At 42.7% G+C, this 18,024-nt stretch overlaps 1 protein-coding gene across 7 annotated transcripts in view; it reads left to right on the top strand.

Annotated features, from left to right (window-relative positions):
• The window catches only part of MDGA1 (MAM domain containing glycosylphosphatidylinositol anchor 1), a 476,469-nt gene that overhangs the window by 307,844 nt on the left and 150,601 nt on the right, over positions 1-18,024 (top strand). For 4 of the 7 annotated variants that reach the window (XM_073671695.1, XM_073671690.1, XM_073671694.1 and 1 more), the window contains 2 exons: positions 419-551; positions 2,030-2,122. The exons of 1 other annotated variant lie outside the window; for it this stretch is intronic. In XM_073671695.1, coding sequence (XP_073527796.1) covers positions 419-551; positions 2,030-2,122 — 226 coding nt within the window. The remainder of the gene's footprint in view (positions 1-418; positions 552-2,029; positions 2,123-18,024) is intronic. 2 more of the 7 variants (XM_073671691.1, XM_073671689.1) reach the window with 1 other exon arrangement.

Here is an 18,024-nt window from a genome sequence, read left to right as displayed (position 1 = left end):
AGCACTGTGGAGAGGACGGGTAGGTGGTAGACAGATGAGGAGGAGATGTAGAGCGGTGCAGCACTGTGGAGAGGACGGGTAGGTGGTAGACAGAGATGAGTAGGAGATGTAGGGCGGTGCAGCACTGTGGAGAGGACGGGTAGGTGGTAGGCAGAGATGAGGAGGAGATGTAGGGCAGTGCAGCACTGTGGAGAGGACGGGTAGGTGGTAGACAGAGATGAGGAGGAGATGTAGGGCGGTGCAGCACTGTGGAGAGCTTTATGGGTGAGAGATGAGTTTGTATTGTATTCTGTAGTGAATGGGTAACCAGTGTAATGACAGGATAGGATTAGATACACAGCTCAGCAGACAATATCACACATGATTAGATACATATATTAGTGCAGTAATATTTCTGCTTTTTACGTTTATTTCTCAGGGTGAAACCAAAGTCTTGAAGTTGAAGAATTTGCGTCCTCAGGATTACGCCAACTACACGTGTCAGGTGTCCGTGCGGAACGTGTGCGGGATCCCGGACAAATCCATCACTTTCTGCCTCACTAACAGGACGGGTAAGAGGAGGCTGGGGATGGGAGCGCGCGCTGCGTGGGGTGGATGGGTGTGCGGTCCGGGGCTCGTGTGGGACGCGTCATCTCATCCACATTCACCCGGGGGCCAGAGATTCCCGGACAGACCCCTGTAATGGGATTTACTGTGACGTTGCCGACAGTCAGAAAGATTTTATTAAGGGTCCGAGAGTTTTATAAATTGTCCAGAAAAAGAAAAATTCATCTTGTTGACGCTGGATGAGCCCCCCCCCCCCGCCTGCAGGACGCTGAGCAGAGCTGGCGTTGTCCCCCTGTAACCCCCCGTACTGCCTCTGTATATATATATATATATACTGTATATGTGTGCGACCTCTTGGGGTGAGCGGCGCCCATCATCATCATACACGGTGCAACCAGTAATGGGCCCCTCAGTAACTGCTGCCCTATTGAAGCCCACCTTACATCGTGTCCCGGGGTCTCTGGACTGGGGGTCTGCAGGGAGCTCCACGTTTTTCACTACCTCTGCTTGCTGTCGTGCTGATGGAGCCGTGATCAGAGCTCTGCCCGTGTCCTCTCTAGGACCGATCCCCCGGGAATCAGAGATACTGAAGAAAGACCTGGAGTCGGAGAGCACGCAGGCGATTACCAATATGGCGGCCACCGCGGCTCTTACGGGGCCTGAATGCCGGACGTGGCACCATATGTCACCTGTGATGTCTGGTGACGCCGTCTGACAACACAGCGGAGCCAGTTTTGCGCCCATGTCGGTTGTCACACCATCGTATCCAAAATTTTTGGAAAAAAAAGATCGGAGCTGAGTTTGTCACAACTTTTGACAGAAGATTCAGGGGTTTGCAATGTAAATGGGGGGCAGAGAGGGCCCATAGGGGCCCGGACAGGAGGCTGGCGGCCATGTGCAGAGCCGTCCTCCGGTTCATCTTATCGATCACTCCTGGATTTCGGTTGACATTTTTGACCGGTGAAGTCTATGTAAGTATTAAGGCTGCGTACACACCTAGGGATGATGTCAGGATATTTTGTAGCCTAAAAGTAAGCGAAAACTTTCCAATTCTTAAAACTTCTCGAATACTTTGAATTTCTTCTCCAAAACCGCAGTAAAATAATAGACCTGGTGAGCGCAGAGCCTGAACCTTCCTGGACGCGCAGAGCGCGCAGCAGGAGAACAGGCGGAAGGTTACTGCGTCATACGGGGGTAACGAGGCTCCTGATGACCCCTCATCTTCCTCACGCGTGAATACTGCCGGCAATGTCCTGTATGTATAGTTATAGCGCCATCTCAGGCCATAGTGCTGCACACGGGATCGGGAGGGGGGTTCTAGAGGAATGGTAAAGGTACTGCCATAATGATGCACACACCGCAATGCCCCGGTCCGTAGGTCGCTGGCTGGTGCCTTGTGCTCTGCAGCCGCACGTATACAGTATATATATATGACTGACACCTAGTAAGACGTTGACCACTTATCAGTCCTCTCTCCGTTCAGGAGCAGCTTGGTGGGGACGACCAGGAGGTGACAAAAAGCTGTATAGAAGCAAGAAATCGCTCCCGTCTCCCCTATGGCTCAAAGCAGAGGCCGGTCAGTGTCCTCTGTTTCTTTCTGCTTAAGAAGGGGCTCGGATGGTTGGCATAAGTGTGAGTACAGGTGTGAGTATGAGTGGACGTGTGGGTGAATGATGGGGTTAGTGAGTGGCTGTATTATGGTGTAACAGTGCAATGAGTGTGAGTGCTTGTATGAGGGATGATGAGTGAGAGTACGAGTGGCTCAGTCAGCGAGTGTATGAGTGAACAGATACATTAGTGAGTGAGTGGATGTATTGACGCCTGCTTATGGGTGCGAGTATGAGTGGTTTAGATGACTATAGATGAGTGTATGAGTGGAATGGGGAGTGGGTGTATGGGGGAATATGTGAGTATAGATGTGGGTATGAGTATATGAGTGAGTATAGACGTGAGTATGAGTATATGAGTGAGTATAGATGTGCGTATGAGTATATGAGTGAGTATAGATGTGCGTATGAGTGAGTATAGATGTGAATATGAGTATATGAGTGAGTACAGATGTGAGTATGAGTGAGTATGAGTATATGAGTAAGTATAGATGTGAGTATGAGTGAGTATAGATGTGAGTATGAGTGAGTATAGACGTGAGTATGAGTATAGATGTGAGTATATGAGTGAGTATAGATGTAAGTATGAGTATATGAGTCAGTATAGATGTGAGTATGAGTATATGAGTGAGTATAGATGTGAGTATAGATGTGAGTATGAGTATATGAGTGAGTATAGATGTAAGTATAAGTATATGAGTGAGTATAGATGTGAGTATGAGTATATGAGTGAGTATAGATGTGAGTATGAGTGAGTATGAGTATATGAGTAAGTATAGATGTGAGTATGAGTGAGTATCGATGTGAGTATGAGTATATGAGTGAGTATAGACGTGAGCATATGAGTGAGTATAGATGTGCGTATGAGTATATGAGTGAGTATAGATGTGCGTATCAGTATATGAGTGAGTATAGATGTGAGTATGAGTATATGAGTGAGTATAGATGTGAGTATGAATGAGTATGAGTATATGAGTAAGTATAGATGTGAGTATGAGTGAGTATAGATGTTAGTATGAGTATATGAGTGAGTATAGATGTGAGTATAGATGTGAGCATAGAGGGGAGTATGAGTATATAGTGAGTATAGATGTGAGTATGAGTATATGAGTGAGTATAGATCTGAGTATATGAGTGAGTATATGAGTGAGTATAGATCTGAGTATATGAGTGAGTATAGATGTGCGTATGAGTATATGAGTGAGTATAGACATGAGTATGAGTATATGAGTGAGTATAGACGTGAGTATGAGTATATGAGTGAGTATAGACGTGAGTATGAGTATATGAGTGAGTATAGATGTAAGTATAAGTATATGAGTGAGTATAGATGTGAGTATGAGTATATGAGTGAGTATAGATGTGAATATGAGTATAGATGTAAGTATAAGTATATGAGTGAGTATAGATGTGAGTATGAGTATATGAGTGAGTATAGATGTGTGTATGAGTATATGAGTGAGTATAGATGTGCGTATGAGTATATGAGTGAGTATACATGTGAGTATGAGTATATGAGTGAGTATAGATGTGAGTATGAGTATATGAGTGAGTATAGATGTGAGTATGAATGAGTATGAGTATATGAGTAAGTATAGATGTGAGTATGAGTGAGTATAGATGCGAGTTTGATTATATGAGTGAGTATGGATGTGAGTATATGAGTGAGTATAGATGTGAGTATGAGTATATGAGTGAGTATAGATCTGAGTATATGAGTGAGTATAGATGTGAGTATGAATGAGTATGAGTATATGAGTAAGTATAGATGTGAGTATGAGTGAGTATAGATGCGAGTTTGATTATATGAGTGAGTATGGATGTGAGTATATGAGTGAGTATAGATGTGAGCATAGAGGGGAGTATGAGTATATAGTGAATATAGATGTGAGTATGAGTATATGAGTGAGTATAGATCTGTGTATATGAGTGAGTATAGACGTGAGTATGAGTATATGAGTGAGTATAGATCTGAGTATATGAGTGAGTATAGATGTGCGTATGAGTATATGAGTGAGTATAGACGTGAGTATGAGTATATGAGTGAGTATAGATCTGAGTATATGAATGAGTATAGATCTGAGTATAAGTATATGAATGAGTATAGATGTGAGTATAAGTATATGATTGAGTATAGATGTGAGTATAAGTATATGAGTGAGTATAGATGAGTATGATTATATGAGTGAGAATAGATGTGAGTATGAGTGAGTATGAGTATATGAGTAAGTATAGATGTGAGTATAGATGTGAGTGTGAGTATATAGTGAGTATAGAAGGGAGTATGAGTATATGAGTGAGTATATGAGTGAGCATAGATATGAGTATAAGTATATGAGTGAGTATAGATGTGAGCATGAGTAAGTATAGATGTGAGTATGAGTATATGAGTGAGCATAGATATGAGTATAAGTATATGAATGAGTATAGATGTGAGTATGAGTATATGAGTGAGTATAGATGTGAGTATAAGTATATGAGTGAGTATAGATGTGAGTATGAGTAAGTATAGATGTGAGTATGAGTATATGAGTGAGCATAGATGTGAGTATGAGTATATGAGTGAGTATAGATGTGAGTATGAGTATATGAGTGAGTATAGATGTGAATATAAGTATATGAGTGAGTATAGATGTGAGTATGAGTAAGTATAGATGTGAGTATGAGTATATGAGTGAGTATAGATGTGAGTATGAGTATATGAGTGAGTATAGATGTGAGTATGAGTAAGTATAGATGTGAGTATGAGTATATGAGTGAGTATAGATGTGAGTATGAGTATATGAATGAGTATAGATGTGAGTATGAGTATATGAATGAGTATAGATGTGAGTATAAGTATATGAATGAGTATAGATGTGAGTATAAGTATATGAGTGAGTATAGATGTGAGTATGAGTATATGAGTGAGTATAGATGTGAGTATGAGTTTATGAGTGAGAATAGATGTGAGTATGAGTAAATGAGTGAGTATAGACGTGAGTATGAGTATATGAGTGAGTATAGACGTGAGTATGAGTATATGAGTGAGTATAGATGTGCGTATGAGTATATGAGTGAGTATAGATGTGCGTATGAGTGAGTATAGATGTGAATATGAGTATATGAGTGAGTACAGATGTGAGTATGAGTGAGTATGAGTATATGAGTAAGTATAGATGTGAGTATGAGTGAGTATAGATGTGAGTATGAGTGAGTATAGACGTGAGTATGAGTATAGATGTGAGTATATGAGTGAGTATAGATGTAAGTATGAGTATATGAGTCAGTATAGATGTGAGTATGAGTATATGAGTGAGTATAGATGTGAGTATAGATGTGAGTATGAGTATATGAGTGAGTATAGATGTAAGTATAAGTATATGAGTGAGTATAGATGTGAGTATGAGTATATGAGTGAGTATAGATGTGAGTATGAGTGAGTATGAGTATATGAGTAAGTATAGATGTGAGTATGAGTGAGTATCGATGTGAGTATGAGTATATGAGTGAGTATAGACGTGAGTATATGAGTGAGTATAGATGTGCGTATGAGTATATGAGTGAGTATAGATGTGCGTATCAGTATATGAGTGAGTATAGATGTGAGTATGAGTATATGAGTGAGTATAGATGTGAGTATGAATGAGTATGAGTATATGAGTAAGTATAGATGTGAGTATGAGTGAGTATAGATGTTAGTATGAGTATATGAGTGAGTATAGATGTGAGTATAGATGTGAGCATAGAGGGGAGTATGAGTATATAGTGAGTATAGATGTGAGTATGAGTATATGAGTGAGTATAGATCTGAGTATATGAGTGAGTATATGAGTGAGTATAGATCTGAGTATATGAGTGAGTATAGATGTGCGTATGAGTATATGAGTGAGTATAGACATGAGTATGAGTATATGAGTGAGTATAGACGTGAGTATGAGTATATGAGTGAGTATAGACGTGAGTATGAGTATATGAGTGAGTATAGATGTAAGTATAAGTATATGAGTGAGTATAGATGTGAGTATGAGTATATGAGTGAGTATAGATGTGAATATGAGTATAGATGTAAGTATAAGTATATGAGTGAGTATAGATGTGAGTATGAGTATATGAGTGAGTATAGATGTGTGTATGAGTATATGAGTGAGTATAGATGTGCGTATGAGTATATGAGTGAGTATACATGTGAGTATGAGTATATGAGTGAGTATAGATGTGAGTATGAGTATATGAGTGAGTATAGATGTGAGTATGAATGAGTATGAGTATATGAGTAAGTATAGATGTGAGTATGAGTGAGTATAGATGCGAGTTTGATTATATGAGTGAGTATGGATGTGAGTATATGAGTGAGTATAGATGTGAGTATGAGTATATGAGTGAGTATAGATCTGAGTATATGAGTGAGTATAGATGTGAGTATGAATGAGTATGAGTATATGAGTAAGTATAGATGTGAGTATGAGTGAGTATAGATGCGAGTTTGATTATATGAGTGAGTATGGATGTGAGTATATGAGTGAGTATAGATGTGAGCATAGAGGGGAGTATGAGTATATAGTGAATATAGATGTGAGTATGAGTATATGAGTGAGTATAGATCTGTGTATATGAGTGAGTATAGACGTGAGTATGAGTATATGAGTGAGTATAGATCTGAGTATATGAGTGAGTATAGATGTGCGTATGAGTATATGAGTGAGTATAGACGTGAGTATGAGTATATGAGTGAGTATAGATCTGAGTATATGAATGAGTATAGATCTGAGTATAAGTATATGAATGAGTATAGATGTGAGTATAAGTATATGATTGAGTATAGATGTGAGTATAAGTATATGAGTGAGTATAGATGAGTATGATTATATGAGTGAGAATAGATGTGAGTATGAGTGAGTATGAGTATATGAGTAAGTATAGATGTGAGTATAGATGTGAGTGTGAGTATATAGTGAGTATAGAAGGGAGTATGAGTATATGAGTGAGTATATGAGTGAGCATAGATATGAGTATAAGTATATGAGTGAGTATAGATGTGAGCATGAGTAAGTATAGATGTGAGTATGAGTATATGAGTGAGCATAGATATGAGTATAAGTATATGAATGAGTATAGATGTGAGTATGAGTATATGAGTGAGTATAGATGTGAGTATAAGTATATGAGTGAGTATAGATGTGAGTATGAGTAAGTATAGATGTGAGTATGAGTATATGAGTGAGCATAGATGTGAGTATGAGTATATGAGTGAGTATAGATGTGAGTATGAGTATATGAGTGAGTATAGATGTGAATATAAGTATATGAGTGAGTATAGATGTGAGTATGAGTAAGTATAGATGTGAGTATGAGTATATGAGTGAGTATAGATGTGAGTATGAGTATATGAGTGAGTATAGATGTGAGTATGAGTAAGTATAGATGTGAGTATGAGTATATGAGTGAGTATAGATGTGAGTATGAGTATATGAATGAGTATAGATGTGAGTATGAGTATATGAATGAGTATAGATGTGAGTATAAGTATATGAATGAGTATAGATGTGAGTATAAGTATATGAGTGAGTATAGATGTGAGTATGAGTATATGAGTGAGTATAGATGTGAGTATGAGTTTATGAGTGAGAATAGATGTGAGTATGAGTAAATGAGTGAGTATAGACGTGAGTATGAGTATATGAGTTAGTATAGATGTGAGTATGAGTATATGAGTGAGTATAGATGTGAGTATGAGTATATGAGTAAGTATAGATGTGAGTATGAGTCTGAGTGAGTATAGATGTGATTATCAGTATATGAGTGAGTATAGATGTGAGTATGAGTATATGAGTGAGTATAGATGTGAGTATGAGTCTGAGTGAGTATAGATGTGATTATCAGTATATGAGTGAGTATAGATGTGAGTATGAGTATATGAGTGAGCATAGATATGAGTATATGAATGAGTATAGATGTGATTATCAGTATATGAATGAGTATAGATGTGAGTATGAGTATATGAGTGAATATAGACATGAGTATGAGTAAATGAGTGAGTATAGATGTGAGTATGAGTCTATGAGTGAGTATAGATGTGAGTATGAGTATATGAGTGTATAGTTGTGAGTGAATTCTTAATGTGCGTATATGAGTCACGGTGAGTGTGAGTGGATGATTGTGTATAGATGTGAGTGGATGATTGTGTATAGATGTGAGTGTGAGTGGATGATTGTGTATAGATGTGAGTGTGAGTGGATGATTGTGTATAGATGTGAGTGTGAGTGGATGATTGTGTATAGATGTGAGTGGATGATTGTGTATAGATGTGAGTGTGAGTGGATGATTGTGTATAGATGTGAGTGGATGATTGTGTATAGATGTGAGTGTGAGTGGATGATTGTGTATAGATGTGAGTGTGAGTGGATGATTGTGTATAGATGTGAGTGTGAGTTGATGATTGTGTATAGATATGAGTGTGAGTGGATGATTGTGTATAGATGTGAGTGTGAGTGGATGATTGTGTATAGATGTGAGTGTGAGTGGATGATTGTGTATAGATGTGAGTGTGAGTGGATGATTGTGTATAGATGTGAGTGTGAGTGGATGCTTGTGTATAGATGTGAGTGTGAGTGGATGCTTGTGTATAGATGTGAGTGTGAGTGGATGATTGTGTATAGATGTGAGTGTGAGTGGATGATTGTGTATAGATGTGAGTGTGAGTGGATGATTGTGTATAGATGTGAGTGGATGATTGTGTATAGATATGAGTGTGAGTGGATGATTGTGTATAGATGTGAGTGTGAGTGGATGATTGTGTATAGATGTGAGTGTGAGTGGATGATTGTGTATAGATGTGAGTGTGAGTGGATGATTGTGTATAGATGTGAGTGGATGATTGTGTATAGATGTGAGTGTGAGTGGATGATTGTGTATAGATGTGAGTGGATGATTGTGTATAGATGTGAGTGTGAGTGGATGATTGTGTATAGATGTGAGTGTGAGTGGATGATTGTGTATAGATGTGAGTGTGAGTTGATGATTGTGTATAGATATGAGTGTGAGTGGATGATTGTGTATAGATGTGAGTGTGAGTGGATGATTGTGTATAGATGTGAGTGTGAGTGGATGATTGTGTATAGATGTGAGTGTGAGTGGATGATTGTGTATAGATGTGAGTGGATGATTGTGTATAGATGTGAGTGTGAGTGGATGATTGTGTATAGATGTGAGTGTGAGTGGATGATTGTGTATAGATGTGAGTGGATGATTGTGTATAGATGTGAGTGTGAGTGGATGATTGTGTATAGATGTGAGTGGATGATTGTGTATAGATGTGAGTGTGAGTGGATGATTGTGTATAGATGTGAGTGTGAGTGGATGATTGTGTATAGATGTGAGTGTGAGTTGATGATTGTGTATAGATATGAGTGTGAGTGGATGATTGTGTATAGATGTGAGTGTGAGTGGATGATTGTGTATAGATGTGAGTGTGAGTGGATGATTGTGTATAGATGTGAGTGTGAGTGGATGATTGTGTATAGATGTGAGTGTGAGTGGATGCTTGTGTATAGATGTGAGTGTGAGTGGATGATTGTGTATAGATGTGAGTGTGAGTGGATGATTGTGTATAGATGTGAGTGTGAGTGGATGATTGTGTATAGATGTGAGTGTGAGTGGATGATTGTGTATAGATGTGAGTGGATGATTGTGTATAGATATGAGTGTGAGTGGATGATTGTGTATAGATGTGAGTGTGAGTGGATGATTGTGTATAGATGTGAGTGTGAGTGGATGATTGTGTATAGATGTGAGTGTGAGTGGATGATTGTGTATAGATGTGAGTGGATGATTGTGTATAGATGTGAGTGTGAGTGGATGATTGTGTATAGATGCGAGTGGATGATTGTGTATAGATGTGAGTGTGAGTGGATGATTGTGTATAGATGTGAGTGTGAGTGGATGATTGTGTATAGATGTGAGTGTGAGTTGATGATTGTGTATAGATATGAGTGTGAGTGGATGATTGTGTATAGATGTGAGTGTGAGTGGATGATTGTGTATAGATGTGAGTGTGAGTGGATGATTGTGTATAGATGTGAGTGTGAGTGGATGATTGTGTATAGATGTGAGTGGATGATTGTGTATAGATGTGAGTGTGAGTGGATGATTGTGTATAGATGTGAGTGTGAGTGGATGATTGTGTATAGATGTGAGTGGATGATTGTGTATAGATGTGAGTGTGAGTGGATGATTGTGTATAGATGTGAGTGGATGATTGTGTATAGATGTGAGTGTGAGTGGATGATTGTGTATAGATGTGAGTGTGAGTGGATGATTGTGTATAGATGTGAGTGTGAGTGGATGATTGTGTATAGATGTGAGTGTGAGTGGATGATTGTGTATAGATGTGAGTGTGAGTGGATGATTGTGTATAGATGTGAGTGTGAGTGGATAATTGTGTATAGATGTGAGTGTGAGTGGATGCTTGTGTATAGATGTGAGTGTGAGTGGATGCTTGTGTATAGATGTGAGTGTGAGTGGATGATTGTGTATAGATGTGAGTGTGAGTGGATGATTGTGTATAGATGTGAGTGTGAGTGGATGATTGTGTATAGATGTGAGTGTGAGTGGATGATTGTGTATAGATGTGAGTGTGAGTGGATGATTGTGGTCTTTATTGAAGTTTTGCTGCTTCTAGAATTTCTTGCTCAGTAAGATAATGGAGAAGACTCCCCCCGTTTGCGGTAGCGATGGCCGTCTGTAGTGCGGGGACGTCCTGGCCATATACTGTATTTCCCTTGCTGAGGGTTCACATACTTTTTATTTCATGGGGTTGAGGCTGTTGTTCTGATTATTAGTAAATCATTGTTACATTTAGCTACAGATGATGGAATGATACAATCTCCGGGTGGGCTCCGGGGTTCCGTACATTATATGTTTCGTTCCTGCCGCCCCAGCATTGCTGATTTCTGGGATTTCTAAAATGTCTATTTATTTTTTTAGTTATTTTTTTTAATAGTTTTTTTTTTAGCTCATTAGTTTTGTATAAATTATAATAATGTCATGTTATAAACATAATTCATCGATTGCAGCTGCTCATTCTTCATAGTTACAAACTTTCTAAAGTAAAATCTTCAATCAGTGATTTTTTTTTTTGTTAATTTATAAATGTAATAAATAATCTACAGGGTGGGCCGTTTATATGGATACCCCTAAATATAATGGGAATGGTTGGTGATATCAACCTCCTGTTTGTGGCACATTAGTATATGGGAGGGGGAAAACTTTTCCACATGGGTGATGACCATGGCGGCCGTTTTGAAGTCGGCCATTTTGGATCCCAACTTTTTTTTTTTTTTAATGGGAAGAGGGTCATGTGACACATCAGACTTATTGAGAATTCCATAAGAAAAACAATGGTGTGCTTGGTTTTAACGTAACTTTATTCTTTCATGAGTTTTTTTACAAGTTTATGACCACTTATAAAATGTGTTCAAAGTGCTGCCCATTGTGTTGGATTGTCAATGCCGCCCTCTTCTCCCGCTCTTGACCCACTGATAGCAACACCGCAGAAGAAATGCCAGCACGAATGTGATGAATATATATTCACTCCTCAACATTCAAATTGCAACAACAGGAGGGAAAAGTGGTGAAATTCTGAAAATCCCAGGATGGAGACGTCACTGATCTGTAGAAATCCCGGCACCTCCGGACTCGGCTGCTGTCACCGAGGTCATTAATGGTCGTCTGAGTTCTGCCGCTGAATGTACAAATCATCAGGATCCACTGCCGGCAGCTCCTGTGTAATCACCGACTAATGACGTCCCCGATGTGCTGGATGGAGACAAGTCCGGAGACGCTGCCGGCAGCTCCTGTGTAATCACCGACTAATGACGTCCCCGATGTGCTGGATGGAGACAAGTCCGGAGACGCTGCCGGCAGCTCCTGTGTAATCACCGACCAATGACGTCCCCGATGTGCTGGATGGAGACGAGTCTGGAGACGCTGCCGGCAGCTCCTGTGTAATCACCGACCAATGATATCCCTGATGTGCTGGATGGAGACAAGTCCGGAGACGCTGCCGGCAGCTCCTGTGTAATCACCGACCAATGACGCTCCTGATGTGCTCGATGGAGACAAATCCGGAGACACTGCCGGCAGCTCCTGTGTAATCACCGACCAATGATATCCCTGATGTGCTGGATGGAGACAAGTCCGGAGACGCTGCCGGCAGCTCCTGTGTAATCACCGACCAATGACGTCCCCGATGTGCTCGATGGAGACAAATCCGGAGACGCTGCCAGCAGCTTCCGTGTAATCACCAACCATTGACTTCCCTGAGGTGCTGGATAGAGACAAGTCCTGAGACGCTGCCGGCAGCTCCTGTGTGGTCACCGCCCAATGACTTCCCCGATGTGCTCAATGGAGACAAGTCCGGAGACACTGCCGGCAGCTCCTGTGTAATCACCGACTAATGACGTCCCTGATGTGCTGGATGGAGACAAGTCCGGAGATGCTGCTGGCAGCTCCCGTGTAATCACCAACCAATGACGTCCCCGATGTGCTGGATGGAGACAAGTCCGGAGACGCTGCCAGCAGCTCCCGTGTAATCACCAACCATTGACTTCCTTGAGGTGCTGGATAGAGACAAGTCTGGAGACGCTGCTGGCAGCTCCTGTGTGGTCACTGCCCAATGACTTCCCCGATGTGCTCGATGGAGACAAGTCCAGAGACACTGCCGGCAGCTCCTGTGTAATCACTGACCAATTACTACCCCAATGTGCTCGATGGAGACAAGTTTGGAGACGCTGCCGGCAGCTCCTGTGTAGTCACCAACCAATGACTTCCCGATGTGCTGAATGGAGACAAGTCCAGAGATGCTGCCGGCAGCTCCCGTGTAATCACTGACCAATGACTTCCCTGATGTGCTCGATGGAGACAAGTCTGGAGACGCTGCTGGCAGCGCTTGTATAATCACCAACCAATGACGTCCCGGATGTGCCCGATGGAGACAAGTTTGGATACGCTGCCGGCAGCTCCTGTGTAATCACCGACTAATGATGTCCCTGATGTGCTGGATGGAGACAAGTCTGGAGACGCTGCCGGCAGCTCCTGTGTAATCACCGACTAATGTCGTCCCTGATGTGCTCGATGGAGACAAGTCCAGAGACGTTGCCGAAAGCTCCTGTGTGATCATCAACCAATGATGTCCCCGATGTAGACAAGTCTGGAGACGCTGCAGCTCCTGTGTAATCCCCGACCAATGATGTCCCTGATGTGCTCGATGGAGACAAGTCCGGAGACGCTGCAGCTCCTGTGTAATCCCCGACCAATGATGTCCCTGATGTGCTCGATGGAGACAAGTCCGGAGACGCTGCAGCTCCTGTGTAATCCCCGACCAATGATGTCCCTGATGTGCTCGATGGAGACAAGTCCGGAGACGCTGCAGCTCCTGTGTAATCCCCGACCAATGATGTCCCTGATGTGCTCGATGGAGACAAGTCCAGAGACGCTGCAGCCACGGGAACAGGTTGAGACCACGCATGCGGCTCACAGTAGTATGAGGAACACGCTGCTGGGAGTGTCATGTTGGGACGGCTGCTGGGACACAATAACGAAATGGCAGCTCTGCTGGGTCCAAGATTAAATTGGGCTACAAGATGGAGGTCCAGGTAAAGGTGTCCACTGACCTCACGCCAACGCCAGGGGCGGACGCAGACCGAAGAGGCCCCCTGTGCAAAAACAATATGTGGGTCTCTTTAAAGTCCAATAGTTCATCATAATGCACCCCTTTATGTGCTGCTTTGGGCCCCTGTGCGGCTGCGTAGATTGCACTAATGGTATGTCCATCTCTGGCCACCGGTCTCAAAGGCAATAATGGTGCAGAGCAAGACTGCAATGGAGGGTGGATTGGAGGTCTCATCTTCAGTCATGAGTTCTACTTTTAGGGTGCAGTCAGACGGCCATATTACTCACGGGAGAATAGCATCGCAATCCTCGGACTGGCCGCCTGCTCTCCTGATCTGGGCGTAACAGCTGCACAGAAATACATGGTCAGGAGAGCAGGCGGCCAGTCCGAGGATTGCGATGCTATTCTGGCGTGAGTAATATGGCCGCCTGACTGCGCCCTTATCTTGGATGCAGTGATAGCCAGAGATTGATCTGGAGACCACGTGGGCAGCGCCATGAAGTGGCTTCACGAGGGAACATCGCACAGGTCCTACTCCCGGGATTATAGTGGGTGACATTGTGTCCTCCAGCCGGACCCCTCTAGTCTTCACTCCTGGAGCCCTAACAGCTCAGTGATACATTGATTTGATGGTGGAACCATCGGGGCGGCCATTGGGCAAATGCTGATGATTTGTACATTCAGCGGCAGAACTTTCCTCAGACGACCATTAATGACCTCAGTGACAGCAGCCGAGGCCGGAGGTGCGGTAATACTATGGTAACAGTGGTGCAGTAATACTATGGTAGCAGTGGTGTGGTAATACTATGGTAGCAGTGGTGTGGTAATACTATGGTAACAGTGGTGCGGTAATACTATGGTAGCAGTGGTGCGGTAATACTATGGTAGCAGTGGTGCGGTAATACTATGGTAACAGTGGTGCGGTAATACTATGGTAGCAGTGGTGCGGTAATACTATGGTAGCAGTGGTGCGGTAATACTATGGTAGCAGCGGTGCGGTAATACTATGGTAGCAGTGGTGCGGTAATACTATGGTAGCAGCGGTGCGGTAATACTATAGTAGCAGTGGTGTGGTAATACTATGGTAGCAGTGATGCGGTAATACTATGGTAGCAGTGGTGCAGTAATACTATGGTAGCAGTGGTGCGGTAATACTATGGTAGTAGTGGTGCGGTAATACTATGGTAGCAGTGGTGCAGTAATACTATGGTAGTAGTGGTTCGGTAATACTATGGTAGCAGTGGTGCAGTAATACTATGGTAGCAGTGGTGCAGTAATACTATGGTAGCAGTGGTGCGGTAATACTATGGTAGCAGTGGTGCAGTAATACTATGGTAGTAGTGGTGCGGTAATACTATGGTAGCAGTGGTGCAGTAATACTATGGTAGCAGTGGTGCAGTAATACTATGGTAGCAGTGGTGCGGTAATACTATGGTAGCAGTGGTGCAGTAATACTATGGTAGCAGTGGTGCGGTAATACTATGGTAGCAGTGGTGCGGTAATACTTTGGTAGCAGTGGTGCGGTAATACTATGGTAGTAGTGGTGTGGTAATACTATGGTAGCAGTGGTGCGGTAATACTATGGTAGCAGCGGTGCGGTAATACTATGGTAGCAGTGGTGCGGTAATACTATGGTAGCAGTGGTGTGGTAATACTATGGTAGCAGTGGTGCCGTAATACTATGGTAGTAGTGGTGCAGTAATACTATGGTAGCAGTGGTGCCGTAATACTATGGTAGTAGTGGTTCGGTAATACTATGGTAGCAGTGGTTCGGTAATACTATGGTAGCAGTGGTGCAGTAATACTATGGTAGTAGTGGTTCGGTAATACTATGGTAGCAGTGGTGCCGTAATACTATGGTAGTAGTGGTGCAGTAATACTATGGTAGCAGTGGTGCGGTAATACTATGGTAGCAGTGGTGTGGTAATACTATGGTAGCAGTGGTGCAGTAATACTATGGTAGCAGTGGTGCAGTAATACTATGGTAGCAGTGGTGCAGTAATACTATGGTAGCAGTGGTGCGGTAATACTATGGTAGTAGTGGTGCGGTAATACTATGGTAGTAGTGGTGCGGTAATACTATGGTAGCAGTGGTGCGGTAATACTATGGTAGCAGTGGTGCCGTAATACTATGGTAGCAGTGGTGCGGTAATACTATGGTAGCAGTGGTGCGGTAATACTATGGTAGCAGTGGTGCGGTAATACTATGGTAGCAGTGGTGCGGTAATACTATGGTAGCAGTGGTGCGGTAATACTATGGTAGCAGTGGTGCGGTAATACTATGGTAGTAGCGGTGCAATAATACTATGGTAGCAGTGGTGCCGTAATACTATGGTAGCAGTGGTGCGGTAATACTATGGTAGCAGTGGTGTGGTAATACTATGGTAGCAGTGGTGCGGTAATACTATGGTAGCAGTGGTGCGGTAATACTATGGAAGCAGCGGTGCGGTAATACTATGGTAGCAGTGGTGCGGTAATACTATGGTAGCAGTGGTGTGGTAATACTATGGTAGCAGTGGTGCCGTAATACTATGGTAGTAGTGGTGCAGTAATACTATGGTAGCAGTGGTGCGGTAATACTATGGTAGCAGTGGTGCGGTAATACTATGGTAGCAGTGGTGTGGTAATACTATGGTAGCAGTGGTGCCGTAATACTATGGTAGCAGTGGTGCCGTAATACTATGGTAGCAGTGGTGCGGTAATACTATGGTAGCAGTGGTGCGGTAATACTATGGTAGTAGCGGTGCGGTAATACTATTGTAGCAGTGGTGCGGTAATACTATGGTAGTAGTGGTGCGGTAATACTATGGTAGCAGTGGTGCGGTAATACTATGGTAGTAGTGGTGCAGTAATACTATGGTAGCAGTGGTGCCGTAATACTATGGTAGCAGTGGTGCGGTAATACTATGGTAGCAGTGGTGCGGTAATACTATGGTAGCAGTGGTGCGGTAATACTATGGTAGCAGTGGTGCGGTAATACTATGGTAGCAGTGGTGCGGTAATACTATGGTAGCAGTGGTGCGGTAATACTATGGTAGTAGCGGTGCGGTAATACTATTGTAGCAGTGGTGCGGTAATACTATGGTAGTAGTGGTGCGGTAATACTATGGTAGCAGTGGTGCGGTAATACTATGGTAGTAGTGGTGCCGTAATACTATGGTAGCAGTGGTGCCGTAATACTATGGTAGCAGTGGTGCGGTAATACTATGGTAGCAGTGGTGCGGTAATACTATGGTAGCAGTGGTGCGGTAATACTATGGTAGCAGTGGTGCGGTAATACTATGGTAGCAGTGGTGTGGTAATACTATGGTAGCAGTGGTGCGGTAATACTATGGTAGCAGTGGTGCGGTAATACTATGGTAGTAGTGGTGCAGTAATACTATGGTAGCAGTGGTGCGGTAATACTATGGTAGCAGTGGTGCGGTAATACTATGGTAGCAGTGGTGCGGTAATACTATGGTAGCAGTGGTGCGGTAATACTATGGTAGTAGCGGTGCAGTAATACTATGGTAGTAGCGGTGCAGTAATACTATGGTAGCAGTGGTGCCGTAATACTATGGTAGCAGTGGTGCGGTAATACTATGGTAGCAGTGGTGTGGTAATACTATGGTAGTAGCGGTGCAGTAATACTATGGTAGCAGTGGTGCCGTAATACTATGGTAGCAGTGGTGCGGTAATACTATGGTAGCAGTGGTGCGGTAATACTATGGTAGCAGTGGTGTGGTAATACTATGGTAGCAGTGGTGCGGTAATACTATGGTAGTAGCGGTGCAGTAATACTATGGTAGTAGTGGTGAGGTAATACTATGGTAGCAGTGGTGTGGTAATACTATGGTAGCAGTGGTGCGGTAATACTATGGTAGTAGCGGTGCGGTAATACTATGGTAGCAGTGGTGCCGTAATACTATGGTAGCAGTGGTGCAGTAATACTATGGTAGTAATGGTGCAGTAATACTATGGTAGCAGCGGTGCGGTAATACTATGGTAGTAATGGTGCAGTAATACTATGGTAGCAGCGGTGCGGTAATACTATGGTAGTAGTGGTGCGGTAATACTATGGTAGTAATGGTGCAGTAATACTATGGTAGTAATGGTGCAGTAATACTATGGTAGCAGTGGTGCGGTAATACTATGGTAGTAATGGTGCAGTAATACTATGGTAGCAGTGGTGCAGTAATACTATGGTAGCAGCGGTGCGGTAATACTATGGTAGCAGCGGTG

Source organism: Phyllobates terribilis, unplaced genomic scaffold (genome assembly GCF_046119375.1).
Source record: "Phyllobates terribilis strain yellow unplaced genomic scaffold, ASM4611937v1 Scaffold_3__8_contigs__length_932513732, whole genome shotgun sequence".
NCBI classification, from domain to species: Eukaryota; Metazoa; Chordata; class Amphibia; order Anura; family Dendrobatidae; genus Phyllobates; species Phyllobates terribilis.
The sequence above is the reverse complement of the archived record's forward strand: the minus strand, read 5'-3'. Positions and strand labels throughout refer to the sequence as shown.